Here is a 19,579-nt window from a genome sequence, read left to right as displayed (position 1 = left end):
TTGTACATTTATTCCACAGTTAATAAAACAGAGCAATTCTACTTGTTTTTAATGTTCTGCCAATGAACATACTGCTAAGAACAATAAGTATGAAATAAATTGCTGTGTTTTTTTCAGAGAGAATTAGTTTCTTACCATGAAGTTTAGCCAAGTCAGGCAAATTAAACCTAAACAATAAAGCTTCAATTAGACATGTTATAATGCAGACTTATGCGTAGAGTTTCTGAGTAGATTGTAGTTATGGAAATCAACAGATATGTAACAATACACTTAACCTCAGATTTTAGTTTTATTTTAGTAGCATATGAAGCCTGGGACAAACTGCACTATTTTCAAACTCAAAATTGCAACCTATAATTGCATCCACAGCTTGATGCACATCATTGTGGATGGTTCCTTTCTGTTCCAACGTTATTTTTCCATCCATTCACTGTTTGCTTCTTCAGGAAATTCACTTGCTAGCTGCATAATCTTAGGTGAGTTGGTGAATAATTTTGGCTTCAGTTTCCTCATAAAAGGCAGGCAGTATTTATCATTGTCTTATACGAGTTGCTGCAGTTGAGTAACACATGCAGCATTTTAAAAGTTCTGGCATACCTCAGAAGTGTTAGCTCCTTTTACTGTGCCCCAGGCGCTCTGCTAGGAATTGCAGGTATGGTGATGAAAAGGATGGGCTTAGTTGTGGTTCATGGCAGCCTGTATCAAAGTGGGTATCTTCATCAAAAGACAGTTCGCTATGGCCCTCGAGTTTCTGCATGGCTTATGAGCAGAAGCACTGACAGCCTTTTGTCCTGATTATCTTCTCAGGGATGTTTATATGGAGAACAACCTTGGAAGATAAAGATAGTGTCTTCCCCCAGAGAAGAGAGCTTTGGCTTGTTTTCCACCATTAAAAAAAAAAAAAAATAATAATAATAATGCCTCTCTCTCTGGGACAAAATGTGGGCAGATTTGCTTGAAGCCAGTTCTGAAAGACTGACACTTTCTAAATTTGAGATTCCTTTACTGCAACCCATTTTACGTACACATGTCACCTAGATCCTGTTATTCCTCCGTGTAATAACTGGGGTCTCAGACAATCAGGCCAAATGTTGATATTTAGATATAGCCATTAATGTGAATAATCTTTTATTTCTGATCCAGGACCTGTTTGACTTCTCCTAGCATCCAAGTTAACTTGTTAACTTGCAAGTTGGATAAAATTTCAGATTTTTCACAATTGCTAACAATCATTAGGTAAATTATCAGAAGTATATAACATGGCTGAATAAACACAAAAATGTACATACATTCTTGTGAGTGTAGGAAAATTGAGGATAGCTAAATGTTATAGGAATGTTGTACAGTAGGGTAAACTTGGTATTAATCTATTAATTTATTGAATTGACACTAAAAACCTTAGAAACAGGATAATTATCTAATTGAAACTACTAGCTGTCAGGAGTTTATGCCAGTCTTGCCTACTACTTTTTCTTCACTGCATATTAGAATAACTGGCATATAGTATAGTATATTGCATATATTATTAATAAATATGTGACTTATGAATATATTTATTAATAAATGTGTTCTTTTTACTTCTTTCCAATTTCCGTAATAGGATAGGTGCCTTTGCATGGGAAATCCGGTCCTTTGTTGAATGTCATTTTTGGAAGTTCTTCCTTACTGTAATAGTCAAGCTTCCTTATGTATTACATTGTGATAATATAAAAAGCACAACATAGTATTGAATGGCATTGCATAATAAAAAATTTATTTCTATTCTAATACCATCATTCAATATAAATTAGGAAGCTCACCTTCCTAGAGGCTTTCTCTTTCATGAGATAAATCAGAAATTGGGGCTCTTCTGTAATGTTGTTCCAACCAGGGATAAAATGAAAATGACCATGTTGTCTCCAGTGTACTTAATTTGAACTCAACTTTCATTTCTTAAACTGAACTCACTGATTCCAGTTTCTTCCTTGGAATAAAACAGAACAACAACAGCAATGAAAATTTATTCTTTTCACATGATATGACAGATATTATAATATTTATTTCCTTTGGTCTCTACTTTTTCTAGCCTCAATTTTCACAGTTTCCATAATCAGGCCTTACATGAAATCATCCTCAACTACTTTACCATTTTGATTATTTTTCTATGGCCATCTATTAGGTAGTCCATAGCATTCAAAGAATATCACTGAGAATGGAATACATCTCAATATATTCAGATTTTTGTCAGAGAGATTAGAAAGGCCAATGCCTCTAGTCTTTCCTATTATCTCATGAGAATTATGGGATGCCAGGAGGGATAATATTTTTCAGTATTAGCAGATGCTGGCCTATCTTATTTCATTTTACCTGTTCACCTCTCCTCCCTTTAGGTCACTAGACTTCAGGTGGGCATTGCCTCGAGGAGTGGTAGCTATGGAAACTGGACAACAAATATATCAAATTCTTAACTTCTAAATTTTGATAAGAACCATGCAAGAATACTTGATGATCAAGTTTTTCCTGACTTTGATGAGATAAGAACTCTCCAGGCTAGAAGAAATAGGGAAATGTAGAAGAAGCTAGAGCATTAGACACTGGTAAAGGCATAGGAGAGCAGGTTTCAGGCACTCTGTCCACTCCCCTCCACCCTCACCTTTAAAGTCAGTTCTAGAAAAGGGAGGAGGAAAAACAGAAGTCAGTCATAAGTGAAATTGGAACAGACAGAATTTCCCAGGCCTCTGCCCTCTCTCCGGCATGCTGAGAGAGGCAACATCCTTCAGGTGGCGAGGTGGGGTGTCAGGCTTGAGAACTCCAGGCAACTGCAGGCTCCCGTGCATGGCCTAGGGCCACAGATGCATTGCTGTCCTGCCCCTGCCACACTCCACCTTCAATAGCCTAATATTTCAGGCAGGAGTAAACAGGAACGATCTGAAATGTCCAGTGTAAACCTGAAATCATTGAATACATCCAGGAAAAGTTGAAAAATTTCTGAAGTAACTTGAGTTCACTTATACCTAAGTGAACTTATATCTAGGATTAACTTGTCTACCTTTAGGAAGACTCAGAGTTATAACAGGAAATATGTCATATCTTAGAAAGATACGGCCAACTCTTTTGCATTTCTAAGGACATAACTTAAAATATTTTGACAACCATAGATGGTTTGTTGTGAATGGACAGGTACTGGATTTTGCTTTAGAAGGTCTAGGTTGAATGAAGTCACCTTCTCTAGGTATTTGGCCCCATGAGAATTTCTCTCTTAGCAACAGTTTTATCATAAAAAACAGGTATGTATTATGACTTTCTCATGGGCAGAATGAGTGTATGAAATGAGGTAAGTGCCTAGAATATGATTTTATAGTGTATAAACTGTCATGAATTTATCACCATTAGCCTATTTCTACCAGGTGACTGTGGTCTTAAAATTAGGCTAAATTTAACATATGTGATTTGATGTTACACTTTGATATTGGATATAGAAAAACACTCCAGTTTAGTGCTTCTTGAATTTAACATGCATAGAAACCACCTGGAAGATCTCGTCACAGCACAGTTTCAGATTCAGTAGGTTTGGGATGCAGCCTGAGGTTTCCTACTTCTAACAAGCTTTCAGATGATAATGAACCTGTTGAACTATAGACCACACTTGGAGAAGCAATGCTGAAGTTAATGATGAGGTTTTGCATAGTTCCTGAGCTGAAACTAACAATATTCAATATTGTGTCTTATATTGACTTAGAACAGCTTTATCTCTCCCATCTGTTCATATCGAGCTCCTCATATTTGTAGCCTATCTGAAGCTGATTATGTCATGACCTGATTATCAAATGCTCTGAAATTACTTTTAGATTTTTAAAAATATTTATTATTCATAAAGAACATGGTGTACTTCCAGGGAAAGTATAAACAAATAGTTCAGTCCTTGAGAATTTATGGGTTTTAATCCCACAAAGTTGGCAGCTGATATGCTATTATTTCAGTTATCCACTTTTAAGAAAGAATAAAATGTATATTTGGATACTATAAGTAAAAAATAAACTGGACCAGTATTAAGACAGCAGAGGTACTATTTTATTTAGATGGTTTGAGTGCATCCGTATCCCCTCAAGATTCCAGGAAGGTGGTATACACAGAGGACAGGTTATCGTTCATGCTTTTGTCCCTCTGGTGAATAATACCACTACTGTCGAGAACACAGAACATCACTGCAGACATCCAAGATGAAAGATGTCTGTTCAATCACAAGAAAAAGTTGTAGACTAGAGACTGGGGTTTCCTATGATAGAATGGGTAAATTTATTCAGAACTGCCAAAGTTGCACATCAACTTTCTACAAAACCCTCTTTGAGACAGATTGTTTGGGTGATCATTTAATCACATGATATTTGATTTCCATATCTATTGTGAGGATTAGATGAGTTGCTAAAAGTAAATGTAAAGCATTTAAGACCTGCCAGACACATAGCAGACACTATGTAAAGGTTAACTATGATTATTATTGGTGTTATTTCTATTACTGTTATCATTATTTCTTAATTCCCCTTTCTTGATCAAGTTTCTGTTATGATTAGATAACTTCAGGAAGTCCACCCATAACTATACCATCAGGATGGACTTGACTTTGCAATCTCTCTGGACACTAATATATAAAGGATGAGCTACTATAATTTATAATAACTGGAGATGATATACATCTCCTGAAATCTCAGTGGACACTGTATTTTTCAGTTGTAACATAGTTGTATTATACTAAAGAGATTGCTTACATTAAAATCCGTAGAAAATGAAAAAAAAGTATTTTCAAAAGTATTACTCATCAACCAAACATTTTTATATTATTCCAAACAAAATATGAAAATTAAGCTAAAAATAATTAAAGGTATATTTTCTAATATTCATACAAAAAGTCCTTTGCATTTGTGTTCTTCCTGTTTGATGTTTAAAGAGACCAAAGCAAGACCATTTATAGATTAACAATCCACAACATTCACTGATGACAGAGAGTCATTCAATTCAAATTTATCTAAGCAGAGTCACAGCGTACCGACTTTTGGTGCTGTAGGAAACACCCAAGAAATATCCAACTCTACCTCCTCCATCATAGAATTTGTTTTTTGAATCTTTTCTTGATGGAGGCAATTATGATAACTGAAACGATCAGATCAAAATAAAGAACAATAAAAATAATAACTGTATGCAATCAAGTCACCAAATATAAGGTGCAGGCAATACAAATTATAATGGTATAAAGAAAGTTAATTTTCAAACGTTAAGATACACTACCTAGAAGAAGTGATGCCTATGAAGTAGGTGGGATTTTGAATATATTCCAGGCATCTATAGCCACAGGGATAATAACGTTAAACATTAAAATATCCTTTCCAGTATGACCTATTTATACAGTAAGAACAAAGTGGGCAGCTGGGATGCAGCTAAATTACTCTAAGGACTTTAAATGCGTGCATACCTTTGTAGGTGTGGAACAAACACAATGCATGAAAATCTGGCAAAAAACTAGCAGCCAAACAGAGGAGTCATTTTTTTGTTTGTTTGTTTCATAAAAGCTATTGGCCTTCAACAGGGTCCAAAATGTTTTCCTTAAATACAAAGCCTCTTTTGTGCTTATACACATAAATTACCTATAAAAATCATGACTTGCCCTCGTGTTCCAGGCCGACACCTCTTGTGTCAGTGAGAGCACAGCCCATAGCCAAGGGGTTGTGGGGAGGCGCAAGGCATCATGTTTCCTCTCTGCCTTCTCTCCTCTGAATGACAGCAACATGGGCTTTTGGCTTCATTTATCCTAAAATATTTAAATCAAATTATAAAACTAATGTATTAAAAATGAGAAATAAATTCAAACCAGATTATGCTGGCTGCTGTGATTTATTAGTCTAATTGGTCTTTGTCTGTGGCTTGTTAGCCTGGTGGGTTAGAACACAGTGTTAATGACGCCAAGATCAAGGCTTCAGTCCCTCCTGGCCTATTTAGCTTTGTTCCATTCCAAGGACAGAACTGCACCCACACCAGGCCAGACTTCATGTGAATATATTCCACTTGTCACAAGCTGACAGAGAGAATGTAGTTAGATTAGTCCACATCAGCCATTACGACCAGCAAAACTAGCAAAAAAACAACCAACTCAAGGTACACATTGAACTAATGGTCTGCCATTAGCTTCTATGAGGACAAATGATCCTTTCATGGTGAAGTACATACTCTTTGCTGACTTGTTAATGCAGGCTAAGAAGTGTCTTGGTATCTGTTCATCTTATCTCACTGTTCCCAACTTGGATTCCTTTATTATTAAATCTCTATTTAAGTATATAAATAAGTAGTACTATAAAATCTTACAATTCCAGCCGAAGTTACTAGAGGAAAAATAATCTCAACAAACTTTACACAGGGAGCCTGCTGACTGTTTCAAAACTGCATTCTAGTAGTAAACAGAGGTACAAAGAGTTTCAATGAACCTCCAGTGAGTGAGAAATTGGTGAAGCAGGTGATGATGCCATTTGCTGTATGTCCCTGCTGGATTCACTGGAGATAAAGTCTCATTTTTATTAAAAAAAACAAAACTAGAAGGACTGAAAATAGACTCATTATTAAATTGTAAGTAGATGAAACTTCATCCTTGGAGTCTTTACATGAGAGCTTCAACTTGTAACCAGCACTGTGTGCTCTGACCTAAACACATCATAAGAGAAGTAAATAAGACAGAGAAGTGACACTTTATTAGATGTTTAAAGTCATCAGGAAAAAAAAATACCATCTTGAATCAGAGTACAAATAATATCTCTGTAAGAAACCCTGCCTAAGAAATTCTTGCATGGATGTTTTTAAAACAATCTGCAGAGAGAACATGCTGACTCTTATAAGCTTAGCCATTAAATCTCACCAGGCTGGAGAGAATAGAATAATGCAAAACACAACAGGCATGTGCCGTGCACAACTCTTGTATGTCCTGTGCCCTAGATTGTCCATGGATTCACAGGCCTGGCTGGTTGGCTTGTGCATTTTTAGATCAGAACTCTTAAAAGGACCCACAAATTATTTTTTTAAAGTATTTAGTTGCTCTGTAGTTTGTCTGTTTCACAACTTGCTGAGGAAGGTTTGTGACAGGGAAATAAGCTAATATTTTGAAGTTCAGCATGAGTTGATTTCTCCCCTATGAGCTTTATATATTTTATTTATTAATCCTCACACAGGTCCTATAAATATAACTATCTCCATTTAGACATAAGAAAACTGAAGTTCAGACTTTTGTCTGGAGCTAAGGCTTGTGCTCTTTTCATTCTTCATGTAAGTATCTGAAGGCTCTTTGTGACACTGATTTACCAGTCACCCCGCAGCACAGCCAGCCCCTGCTCACTTGGTAAGGAGCTCAGGCAGCTGGTGACTTTCCTGATCACTGTCCCCTACCAGACTTGCTGTCCTGTCCACCTGCCTACTCTGGCCACTTTGCTGTATTCTCTTCAAAGTCTCCATTTCCTACAACTAAGGCCACATTTCTGGTAATATCAAAGATTATTCGATTTTCTTCTCTAGTTTTATTGAAATAAAATTGACATAAATCTGTAAACGTTTTTAGAAAAAGGAATCCTTCTACATTGCTGGTGGGAATGTAAATCAGTGCAGCCACCATGGAAAAGAGTTATGAAGTTTCCTTAAAAGAACAAAAACAGAGTTACCATATGATTCTGAAGTCCCATTCCTGGGTGTATATCCAGAGAAAACTCTAATTTGAAAAGGGACATGTACTCCAATATTCATCGCAGCACGTTTTGCAATAGCCAATATATGGAAGCTATCTAAGTAACTATTGACAGATAAACAAATAAAGGAGATGTGGTGCATATGCATAAGGGAATATCACTCAGCTGTTAAAAAAATATGAAATAATGCCATTTGCAGCAACATGAATAGACGGAGATGCTCATACTAAGTGAAGTAAGTCAAACAAAGGCAAATGTCATATGATATCACTTATACATGAAAAATAGGCTCGCAGACATAGGAAAAAACTTATGGTTACCAAAGGGGAGGTGTTAATTTCTAGGATTGTGTCCAAATTTTTGCAACCCCAGGACTGTAGACTGCCAGGCTCCTCTGTCCATGGGATTCTCCAGGAAAGAATACTAGAATGGATCGCCAGTTCCTCCTTGAGGGGTTCTTCCTGACCCAGAGATCAAACACTCATCCCTTACGTCTCCTGCATTGGGAGGCAGGTTCTTTCCCACTGGTGTCACCTGGGAATAACTGAATCGCCTTGCTGTACAACTGAAACTAACACAACATTGTAAATGAACGATACTTCAATTTAAAAAATGTTTAAAAACTGTATAAATTTAAAGTGTAATATGTAATATGACTTATGTACATCGTGAAATGATTACTATGGTAGGTTTAGTGAACACTCATCATCTCATATAAATACACTAAAGAAATTTTAAAAAGTATTTTCCTTGTGATGAGAACTCTTAGAGGATTTACTCTCTTAACAGCTTTCAGATATAATGTCAATTATCTCTACATTGTTGCACATTACATCGCTAGTACTTACTTATAACTGGAAGTATATACTTTTGACTACCTTTATCTAATCCCACCTAGCCCCACCCCAACCTCTGGTAACCACAAATCTGATACTGCTTTTAATAGATTATGAAAAGAACCAAATAGAAGCTAAAAATTAATAGGACTTTTCAGGAAAAAAAAAAAAAAAGCTTCTCAATTCTACCTAAGGAGGCAATTTTGAAGCTACTTCTTTAATCCCTAGCAATTAATTTTTTAAATGCACTTCAGAACTTTCAGGAGCTCCCTACCCACGTCTTTCCAAACCAGTTCTTAAAGCCAGAAACTCAGGTTCAGCAGGAAATTTTAATTAAATTGACCCATTAGACAAATAATTGATGAAGGAAATTTCTGTGAGCCTTATTAATTCTTTTATCTATCTTTTTATCTCTCTCACAACACAAACACATAAAGTTAAATATAAATATAGACCATTTTGTCAGACTTAGTGCTCATTAATTTTTATATAAAGTATGGTATGATGATAATTTTTTTAAAAAACATGTGTTTTGGAATCAGACCTGGGGTCAAATCCTGACTAGGCACTCACCAGCTAGGTAATCTTTAAGCTATTTAATTTTTCTGACCTTTACCTTTTTCATATCTAAAATGGTAACACTATCTAATTCATGGGATTTTTGTGAAAATTAAATGAGTAAGAGAAAAAGAATCTTAGCATAAATGCCTGGTTCATTGCAGGTGCTCATAAAATGTGAGTTCCCTTTTTCATCATCTTCCCCGTGAAGACGCAAAAATATTGATCCATATAAACCTACTACATTATTCATCTTCTCATAAAGCACATGCTTTACATCATCTAACAATTCTATAACGTATATTTTGGGTGGTGAAACATCTACTGCTAAACAAAGCCTATCCCTATAACTGTGACAATATTGAACCTCAAATGAAATTATCCTTTCATAAAGCATACAATCATGATTTCATTAAGTGTGATATAGTAGTGAATATGAATGAAACATGGGCTTCCCAGGTGGTGCTAGTGGTAAAGAACCCTTCTGCCAAGACAGCAGAGGTAAGGGAAGTGGGTTCAATCCCTCAGTTGGGAAGATCCCCTGGGGAGGGCATGCCAACCCACTCCAGTTCTCTTGCCTGGAGAATCCCCCTGGACAGAGGAACCTGGCAGGTTATAGTCTATAGGTCGCACAGTCAGACACAACTGAAGTGACTTAGCATGCATGCATGAATAAAACATATATATTTTATTTCTTCATGGATCATAGTGAGGAGACAGGAAAAAAAAGAGGGGGTTAAAAAAGCCTATATATAAAAATAGGATAAATACTAGGAAGGGGATGTGAGCAGGCTGTTATTGGAGAGAATAGTGGGGGCAGAATGGGGGTGCACTTTAAATTGAAAAATGTCTTTGAGGAAGCATGTTTAATCTAAGCTCTAGATGGTAAGTAGGCCAAGTGGGGGGAAATTTTTTCCAAGGAAAGGGTGCATGCAAAGATTTAGGGAGAGGGCTCATTGGACGGAAGCAAGTGGTAGGATGACATGTGCTAGAACAAAATTGCAGAGTGGATAGGAGGAGATGGGTAGAAATGGTACAGGTTAGCTGGCAGAGGCAGAGAGAAAGAAACACAGAGAGAAAGAGAAAGAAGGGAAGAGAGAATTCATGATAAAAAAAGCATTATATTCACCAGTGAGTTAAAACTTAGTAGAGCTAGCTGGATTAAGAGTCAGATGGGAGACATGAATCCTTTATTATTATTCCTTGAGTTGGTCTAAATTCCTACTTGGCTTCCCTGATGTCTAGGACTGTAAAGAATCTGCCTGCAAAGCGAGAGACCCAGGTTCAATCCTTAGGTGGGGAAATCCCCTGGAGGAGGAAATGGCAACCCACTCCAGTGTTCTTGCCTGGAAAATCCCATGGACAGAGGAGCCTGGCAAGCTACAGTCCATGGGGTAACAAAGAGTGGGAAACACTTTCACTTTCTCTTATATATATATATAAACCCTAACCATATATACATATATATATATATAAATAAATATAATATATATCTTAATCTGAGTATGATATTAGCATTTAAAGATTGGTTTATGTATTTTTTAAAACGACATGGTTCCTAAACATGGATCAATTTTTCATCTGGTGGTCAACTGAAGAAAAGGCAAATTTTTCAATGCTGGAGGTTAAATTGTCTGTTGAACTTTCTGAGACACAGTATATGTGATTTTGCAGGGGTTTGAAGAAATTTTCAATAATAATTTGGGCCATGCATAGTTTCACTTGCTTTATTTATTGACTTTCAGTTCAGTTCAGTCACTCAGTCATGTCTGACTCTTTGCGACCCCATGGACTGCAGCATGCCAGGCCTCCCTGTCCATCACCAACTCCTAGAGTTTACCCAAACTCATGTCCATTGGGTCAGTGATGTCATCCAACCATCTCATCCTCTGTCATCACCCTCTCCTCCCACCTTCAATCTTTCCCAGCATTAGGGTCTTTTCAGATGAGTCAGTTCTCATCAGAAGGCCAAAGTATTGGAGTTTCAGCTTCAACATCCGTCCTTCCATTGAACTGATTTCCTTTAGGATGGAAGGGTTGGATCTCCTTGCAGTCCAAGGGACTCTCAAGAATCTTCTCCAACAGCATAGTTCAAAAGCATCAATTCTTAGGCGCTCAGCTTTCTTTATAGTCCGACTCTCACATTCATACATGACCACTGGAAAAACCATAGCTTTGACTAGATAGACCTTTGTTGGCAAAGTAATTTCTTTGCTTTTTAATATGTTGTCTAGGTTGGTCATAACTTTCCTTCCAAGGAGTAACTGTCTTTTAATTTCATGGCTGCAGTCACCATCTGCAGTGATTTTGGAGCAGAAAAAAATAAAGTCAGCCTCTGTTTCCAGTGTTTCCCCATCTATTCGCCATGAAGTGATGGGACCGGATGACATGATCTTAGTTTTCTGAATATTGAGCTTTAAGAACCGTATAAGATATATTTCTATTCCATGAGTCTTGGGCTCTGGGCTAGATGCTAGTTTTTGTAAGTAACTTGCATATAGAGGTGATTTGAAGATGGATGAGGGGATAGAGTAATATGAGGAAAAAAAGCCCAGAAAAAAAACTAAAAAACTCGATATTTTGAGTTTAAGTAGAGGAACATTTGGTGAAGGAGATTGAGAAAGAATAGCCAAAATATAAGAAGGCAGATTATCAAAGAAGGGCATAATGGTAGGATGTCAAGAGAAGAGGTAAATTTAGGGAGGGATTAATCCATAGTGTCAAAATTTACAAAGCATCGATTAGGATGAAGTTAAAGACATAAAGTTAGAATTGTTAACATGATCATTACTGGTGACATTAATAAACTTTGGTGGGGTGATGAGGCAGAAATACGATTGTATATGGGTGGAAGAGTGAATAGAAAAGGAGAAAGTGGATTTTTGAGGGTTGGTAATGGTGGATAAGATAGGAGACAGTAGTTATAATAAGATGTGGGTCAGCATGCCAGAGGAACACAGTGAAGTTGCTGGGCACTGAAGAGAGTACCCTGAAGGCAGGTGATCTAAGATGACAACTGCGTAAGTGGTTTAACTGTTTTACATGGGACTTTTGATCTTCTGTTTTTATGTCTATTCTACTAGTATTATCAGCATCACCTTTTGGTCCAGACAACTAGAGTCCCTCCTTGGCCCCTGAGATTTAGAGAGCCTCACTGGTTCCTCTCCTATCGTGCCTCTCCTCAGAGGCAACTGTAGGGCAAAGGGGACATGCCCACCGAAGTCCTCTCTTCTAGCCTCCCCTGCCCCCCATTACACTGGTGATTAGTTTCCTACTGCTGCTGTAACAGATCACCACAAACTCAGTGACTTAAAGCAATGCAAATTTATTGTCTTATAGTTCTGGGGGTCTGAAGTTCAAACTGGTGTGGTTGGCAGGATTGCATTTCTTCTAGAGACCCTGGGGGAGCCTACTTCATGCCTTTTCCAGCTTTTAGAGGCCATGTACTTCTTGGTTCATGTTCCTTTTCCATCTTCCAGGTCAGAGATGGCCTGGAGAGTCTTTCTCACTTCCTGTCAATAGGACACTGACTCTTCTGCCTCCTGCCTACCCTCTTAAAAAGACCCTTGTTATTACTTACACTGGGCTCACTCATATAACCTGGGATAATTTTTCTATCTTAAAATCCATTCATTAGTAGGCTAAATTCCACTGCAATCTTAACTCTCTTTTGCTGTATAAGATAAACATATCCATAGGAATTATTCTGCCTAGAACACCTATGTTTTTGTACTCAAGAGTTGACAGCTTCATGAGTAGATGAACCAAGTCTACTTCCTCAGAGCCATACTTCCCAGAGCAGGATGCATTATCAGTGGGCTCAGCTGAGGCCAGAGGGCTGGCCAAGAATCAACTCTTTATACCCTAGGAAGAATGTTTGGATACACATGCTGAGCCATCTAACACATGCACTGCAGATCTCATTTGTTTTCTCACACTAAGACTCTAAGCTAAAGACAAGCCTAGCTGTCATCCTTCTAAAACAAAAGGCAGCCCCCGCTTTGCCCTATCTTATCCCAAGAGGTATTGGGGAGATCCACTTCAAGTTACCCCTCCAAAAGAAACTGGTTTGCAGGGTTCACCTCATTAAATTCCAGCTGGAAAATTTGGAAATATTCTGGGAAATTTGGTGGGTGGTGCCAAAAATACAGTGACTGTAAATCCCTGACTCAGAGAGTTGGAAACATTAAAGGCCATCTAAGTATTCTATTGGTGGTTTCCCAGCTGGTGCAGTGGTAAAGAACATGCCTGCCAATGCAGGAGACACAAGAGATGTGGCTTCATTCACTGGGTTGGGAGGATCCTCTGGAGTAGGAAATGGCAATCTGCTCCAATATTCTTGCTTGGAAAGTTCCATAGACAGAGGAGCCTGGTGGGGCTACGTCCATGGGGTTACAAAGAGTCACATACAACTGAGCATACACACATACAAGTATTCTATTAGAGCCACAGTGGCTGGGATATAAAACAGTAGGAGGATAAACACCAGATAGGCTTGAATTTCACGTCACTCAACCAGAAGAGGAGTGGGGCAGACTGAAAGAAGAAAATAAAGATAAATGAGTAATTTTTGAGAAACTTGAACTCAGAAATGCAAATCATCAAATTCCATCCTATTACTATGTTATTGCAAATAATTGTGACACCTCTGCATGACAGATATGAAAATGAGTACATCATTGGTCAGATTGAAATCTCTGGTCTGGATGACTCACTACTGTCAAATGCAATCAGCCTACATTCCCCCCAACCCACTCCTTTTTCACAACTCTAGGTTCACCAAAAGATGATCTCATCTAGAACCTCTGCTTATATGCACTAATGAATATGTACACGTATGCACACCCACATATATATGTGTGCATGTAAATATATATATATATATGCATGTGTGTGTGTGTGTGTGCATGTGTTTGTTTATATATATTATTGTGGGTGGTAGAAAACTGAACTAAGAGTCCAGAGACTGGGACACTTTGATTTTAGTTCTGCCTCCATTTCCTGTCACTCTTTGTGACCCCATGGACTGCAGCACATCAGGCTTCCCTGTCCTTCACCATCTCTCAGAGCTTGCTCAAACTCATGTCCATTGAGTAGGTGATGCCATCCAGCCATCTCATCCTCTGTCCCCCTCTTCTATCTGCCTTCAATCTTTCCCAGCATCAGGGTCTTTTCTAATGAGGAGGCTCTTCCCATCAGGTAGCCAAAGAATTAGAATTTCAGATTAGCATCAGTCCTTCTGATGAATATTCAGGATGGATTTCCTTTAGGATTGACTGGTTTGATCTCTTTGCAGTCCAAGGGACTCTCAATAGTCGTTTCCAACATCACAGTTCAGAAATATCAATTCTTTGGCATTCAGCCTTCTTTGTGGTCCAACTGTCATACCCATACATGCCTACTGGAAAAACCATAGCTTTGGCTAGACGGACCTTTGTTGGCAAAGTAATGTCTCTGCTTTTTAATATGCTGTCTAGGTTGGTCATAGCTTTTCTTCCAAGACACAAGTATCTTTTAATGTCATGACTGCAGTCATCATCTGCAGTGATTTTGGAGCCCAAGAAAATAAAGTCTCTCACTGTTTCCCCATCTATTTACCATGAAGTGAAGTGACTAGATGACAGAATCTTTCTTTGAATATTAGGTTTTAAACCAGCATTTTCACTCTCCTCTTTCACTTTCATCAAGAGGCTTTTTAGTTTTTCTTTGCTTTCTGCCATAAGGATGGGGTCCTCTGCATATCTGAGATTATTGATATTTCTCCCAGCAATCTTGATTCCAGCTTGTGCTTCACCTAGTCCAGCATTTTGCATGATGTACTCTGCATATAAGTTAAATAAGCAGGATGACAATACACAGTCTTGATGCACTCCTTTCCCAATTTTGAACCAGTCTGTTGTTCCATGTCTGGTTCTAACTGTTGCTTCTTGTCCTGCATACAGGTTTCTCAAGAGGCAGGTAAGGTGGTTTGGTATTTCCATCTCTTGAAGAATTTTCCACAGTTTGTTGTGATCCACACAAAAGCTTTAGCATAGTCAGTGAAGCACAAGTAGATGCTTTTCTGGAATTCTCTTGCTTTAGATCACTTGTTTGCTTATCTTTAAAAGATGTTGTAAACTAGGTGATCTTTTTTATTCTTTTCTATTCTAAAACCCTAAACTTCTACCTAGGGGAAGTCAGACATATCTTCTCTCCTACAAGGACTCCAACTTAGCTTTCCTTAATAGGAATTATCCTACCTCTCTGTCTGGGCATAATTTATCTTCATTTTCTTCTATCAGTGCAGGATAGGGAGGAAGAAAGGCACCAAAACATATATATTGCATTATAGAAAATTTTGCCAAACACCTCCAGACTTTTGAGCCTATGACATTAGTGTCCAAGAACTACGTCTTAGTCATACATTAAATATTTGCAACATACTAAACAGAGGCTCTACGGGACACAAGGAAGATGCAGAAATTGGAGCATGAACATGTTCGAGCTAGTTCTGCCTTTATTTTCTAAGTCAACAAATAGAACCTGAAAACCTCCTAAATGTTAGATATACAAGATATATATGATTCAGCAATACTCTAGTGGAGGAGACATAGCGCACATATAATTGTACAAAATAATCAGTTTTAGATATATTATCTGAAGATAAAGTTAGAAGTGTTAAGTGACTATACTTCTTCCTAGAAAGGGAGGTCTCAATTCAGATGGCTGAATGGACAGTTGCAGGAGATGGTGACATAGGTAAGAGCCAAAATCTGAATGTTAAAGAGTTGGGACTGCAGACTGTCAAGAGCTGCTGGGGAAATTTTTTTAAAAAGAAGGGCAAGCATCATTACTTTGTTGGATTTGCAGTGACTGGAACGGAAGAGAATGGACAAATGGATCAGAAGAGATTTGAACCTGGGGCCTGGAAATCAGGTAGGTGCCTCTTGCAGGATTCTGGGTGAGAGATCTCCCAGTGAACTAAGAATCATAGCAGCAGAGATAAAGAGATTAGGGGAGAGAGTCAGTAGAAAGGTATAAATGGGGATGAAATGGACTCCATGACCATATGTGGAGGCTGTGATGTTGGATGATACCCAGATTTCCAGCTCAGCAACTAGGATGGGAGTTTCAATACCTGAAATGGAGATCAAAAGAGGAAGATCAGGTCAGGGTTATGGGGACAATATTAGTGCTATTATGACTGAGGTCCTACAGAAGATCTGTATGGAGCCATCTGGACTGAAAAGATGAAATTTGAAACAGAGAAGATTGGTATGACCAGTGGTTTTCAACTTGAGAAAAAGCAGTAATAAGTATTTTAAATAAATTTGTATATGTCTTATTTATTGCCACCCTATTTATCTAACTTATACACAGACCACATCATGAGAAAGGCCTGGCTAGAACACTTATAAGCTAGAATCAAGATTGCCAAGAGAAATATTGCCAACAGCCTCAGATATGTGGATGACGCCAAAGAACCTGTTGATGAAGGTGAAGAAGGAGAGTGAAAAAGCTGTCTTAACACTAAACATTAAAAAAAAAACTGAGATCATGACATCCAGCCCCATCACCTCATGGCAAATTGTTTCTGTTTTTCAGTCACTCAGTCATGTCCAAGTCTTTGCAACCCCCATGGACTGCATCCCATCAGGCTTCTGTCCTTCACTGTCTCCCAGAGATTGTACAAATTCATATCATTGAGTAGGTGATGCCATCCAACCATCTCATCTTCTGTTGTCCCCTTCTGTTGTCCCTTCTCCTCCTTCCTTCAATCTTTCCCAGCATCAGGGTCTTTTCCAGTGAGTTGGCTCTTTGCATCAGGTGGCCAAAGTATTGGAGCTTCAGCTTCAGCATCAGTCCTTCCAATGAATATTCAGGATAGATTTCCTTTGGGATTGACTGGTTTGATCTCCTTGCAGTCCAAGGAACTCTCAAGAGTCTTCTCCAACAACACAGTTCAAAAGGATTACTTCTTTGGTGTTCAGCCTTCTTTATGATCCAACTCTCACATCCATACGTGACTACTGGAAAGACCATAGTATTGACTATAGGGACTTTATATTTCATGGAAAATAGAAAGGGGAAAGGTGGAAGCAGTGACAGATTTCCTTGGGCTCTAAAATCACTGCAGATGGTGACAGCAGCCATGATACTAAAAGATGATTGCTTATTGGCAGGAAAGCTATGACAAACCTGGACAGTATGTTAAAAAGGAAAGACATCACTTTGCTGATCAAGGTCCATATAGTCTTTCAACTAGTCACATATGATTGTGAAAGGTAGACCATAAAGAAGGCAGAGCACCAAAGAATTGGTGTTTTTGAACTGTGGTGCTGGAGAAGACTCTTGAGAGTCCCTTGGACAGCAGGCAGATCAAACCAGACAATCTTAAAGGAAATCAGCCCTGAATACTCACTGGATGGACTGATGCTCAAGCTCCAATCTTTCAGTCACCTGATGTCAACAGCTGATTCATTGGAAAAGACCCTGATGCTGGGAAAGATTGAAGGCAGGAGAAGAAGAAGGGGACAGAGGATGAGATGTTTGGTTGGTATCACTGATGCAATGGACATGAACTTGGGCAAACTCCTGGAGATGGTGAGGGACAGGGACCTGGCGTGCTGCAGTCCATGGGGCTGCAAAGAGTCAGACATGACTAGGCAACTGAAGAACAACAACTGATAGGAATATATCCTCTGTTACAGAAAGCACAATGTCTAAGTGATGAAAGCCCTTAATAAATATATTCTTAATTTTCAAGTAATCAGAGAATGAGCAAGTGAATAGGAGCTACTATGAGTAGCTAACAGTTCCTATCCAGTCACTACAGTTTGTATATTTGAGTGTATGAGGGAGGGCATGTGTGAGGGTACATGTGTTTATATATTTGTGTGTCTGGCTAGTTATATATAACCATACACACATTTATATTTATAATATTATAAAAATTAATAATGTAAACAGTATGTTAGTACTATACATGTGTATTAGTCTGCTAGGGCCTCCATAACAAAACATCACAGACTGTGTGGCTTAAACATAGAAATTATTTTGTCACAGTTTTGGAGGCTAAAAATTTAAGATTAAAGTACCCTCAGAGTTAGTTTCTGGTGAGGCTTCTTATCCTGACTTGCTTCTCACTAGGTGTTACAAGCCTGCCAAAGCAGACAGCCCTCTGGTATCTCTTCCTCTTCTTATAAACACATCAATCCTAGATTAGGACCTTGTGTTCATGACCTTTATTAACCTTAATTACCTCCTGATAGACTGTGTCTCCAAATACAGTCTCATTGGGCGTTAGGCTTCAGCATGGGAATTTTAGGGGGCCACATCTGTCCGGAACATCAGTACAGTTGACATCCAGATTAACTTCTCAAAGGCTAGTTCCTGCAAACAAAAAGAGATTGTTCTGTGTTACATATAGAGGGAGGGATATACTCGGTCAGAGACTTTGCTTCTTTACAAAGTAAGTATAATTCTTTTCTACTTTACTTGATTATATTGAAATACAATTATATTGGAGAAGATTGTAAACCACTTGCAAATAAATCTTTAAACAACAGCTGGATGTAGGTTTAATCGCGTGTCACTGTTTGTTATTTTATGGAAACCAGGTTGAAAAGGCCAGAAGAGGTTGACATCCCACAGGAGGTCATACCGTGAAGGTGTAAACTTAAAGCGGAGATTGTAGAGAACCGGGCTGCATTCTTGGCATGTGCGCTTTTGCAAGGAAGTTAGCACTTATGGTTATATTTAATGTAGGAGCTAATCCCACTTCATTTTGCGCCTGCTTTGTTTTACCTCTCAGTACACTTGGCCTTCATTTAGCCTCGGCCTCTACGTTGGTGTTCCCTGTAAAATCTCGGTGCTGGGAAGCCCTCGCCCCGGCGGCCAGGTGACAGGAGATGGGCTGGGAATCCGCGGAGCTTTTGTAAGGGCGTGGAGCCTCTCGCATACCATTCCCTCCCACCATCACCCCACTGCCGGGAGGCGGAGAGGGCTTCCAACTTCGCTCCAATCCGCGGCCGGTCCTCCCCGGGGTCCCCCTGCTGGGCGACCGGCCCGCCACCGGCCGAGTTGGAGGAACTTCGCCGAGCTCCGCGTCAGACCCGGAGAGGAGAGCGCTCCCTCTCCTTCCCGGCCAGCTCCCTCCCATTGCCCCCGCCTCCTGGTCCTCGCCCAGCCGGGAGCGCCGGTGATAGGACGAGCCCCGGGCGTGCATTGTGTATATGCAAACCAGAGCCCGGCTCCCCAGGTCTGCCCAACCCCGGCCGGCGCTCCGCAGCGGCTGGCGCGGCGGTGGGCGCCAGAACCCCGCACTGTCATGTCCCCGCCGCGCGGCGGGCCATTGCGTCCCCGAGTCGCTATATAAGCGCAGGCCAGGGGACACCCAGAGGGGCTGAAGATGAGGGTGCCCGCGCATGGGCCCCCGCTAACTGCCAACTCCTCCCGAGCCCGAGCGGCGCGCGGAGCCCGCGGCCGCCGAGGACCCGTCTTGGCCGCAAT

At 39.4% G+C, this 19,579-nt stretch overlaps 1 protein-coding gene across 3 annotated transcripts; it reads right to left on the bottom strand.

Annotated features, from left to right (window-relative positions):
• Nucleotides 1–1,775: 1,775 nt before the first annotated feature.
• Nucleotides 1,776–19,496, bottom strand: LOC133257155 (uncharacterized). Of its 3 annotated transcripts, none has more exons than XR_009739450.1 (4): nt 18,875–18,961; nt 18,330–18,460; nt 7,671–7,798; nt 1,776–1,963 (listed from the first exon to the last, which is right to left on the bottom strand). XR_009739450.1 is itself a non-coding variant. In XM_061432729.1 (3 exons), exon 1 carries the CDS (start codon nt 19,494–19,496, stop codon nt 18,894–18,896), a length of 603 nt encoding a protein of 200 aa, XP_061288713.1. In that variant the 3' UTR covers nt 15,567–16,205; nt 18,330–18,460; nt 18,875–18,893. The 3 variants fall into 3 exon arrangements, 1 of the variants encoding a protein (XP_061288713.1); XR_009739465.1 differs by lacking the exon at nt 1,776–1,963 and adding an exon at nt 3,368–5,782; XM_061432729.1 differs by lacking the exons at nt 1,776–1,963; nt 7,671–7,798 and adding an exon at nt 15,567–16,205 and having other exon boundaries at nt 18,875–19,496.
• Nucleotides 19,497–19,579: the final 83 nt, after the last annotated feature.

This window comes from Bos javanicus, chromosome 1, assembly GCF_032452875.1.
Source record: "Bos javanicus breed banteng chromosome 1, ARS-OSU_banteng_1.0, whole genome shotgun sequence".
NCBI classification, from domain to species: domain Eukaryota; kingdom Metazoa; phylum Chordata; class Mammalia; order Artiodactyla; family Bovidae; genus Bos; species Bos javanicus.
This window is presented reverse-complemented; position numbering and strand designations above follow the sequence as displayed.

Bases quoted from the DNA above. Each gene is read 5' to 3' on its own strand.
- LOC133257155 (XM_061432729.1), bottom strand. From the start codon at position 19,496: ATGCGCGGGCACCCTCATCTTCAGCCCCTCTGGGTGTCCCCTGGCCTG.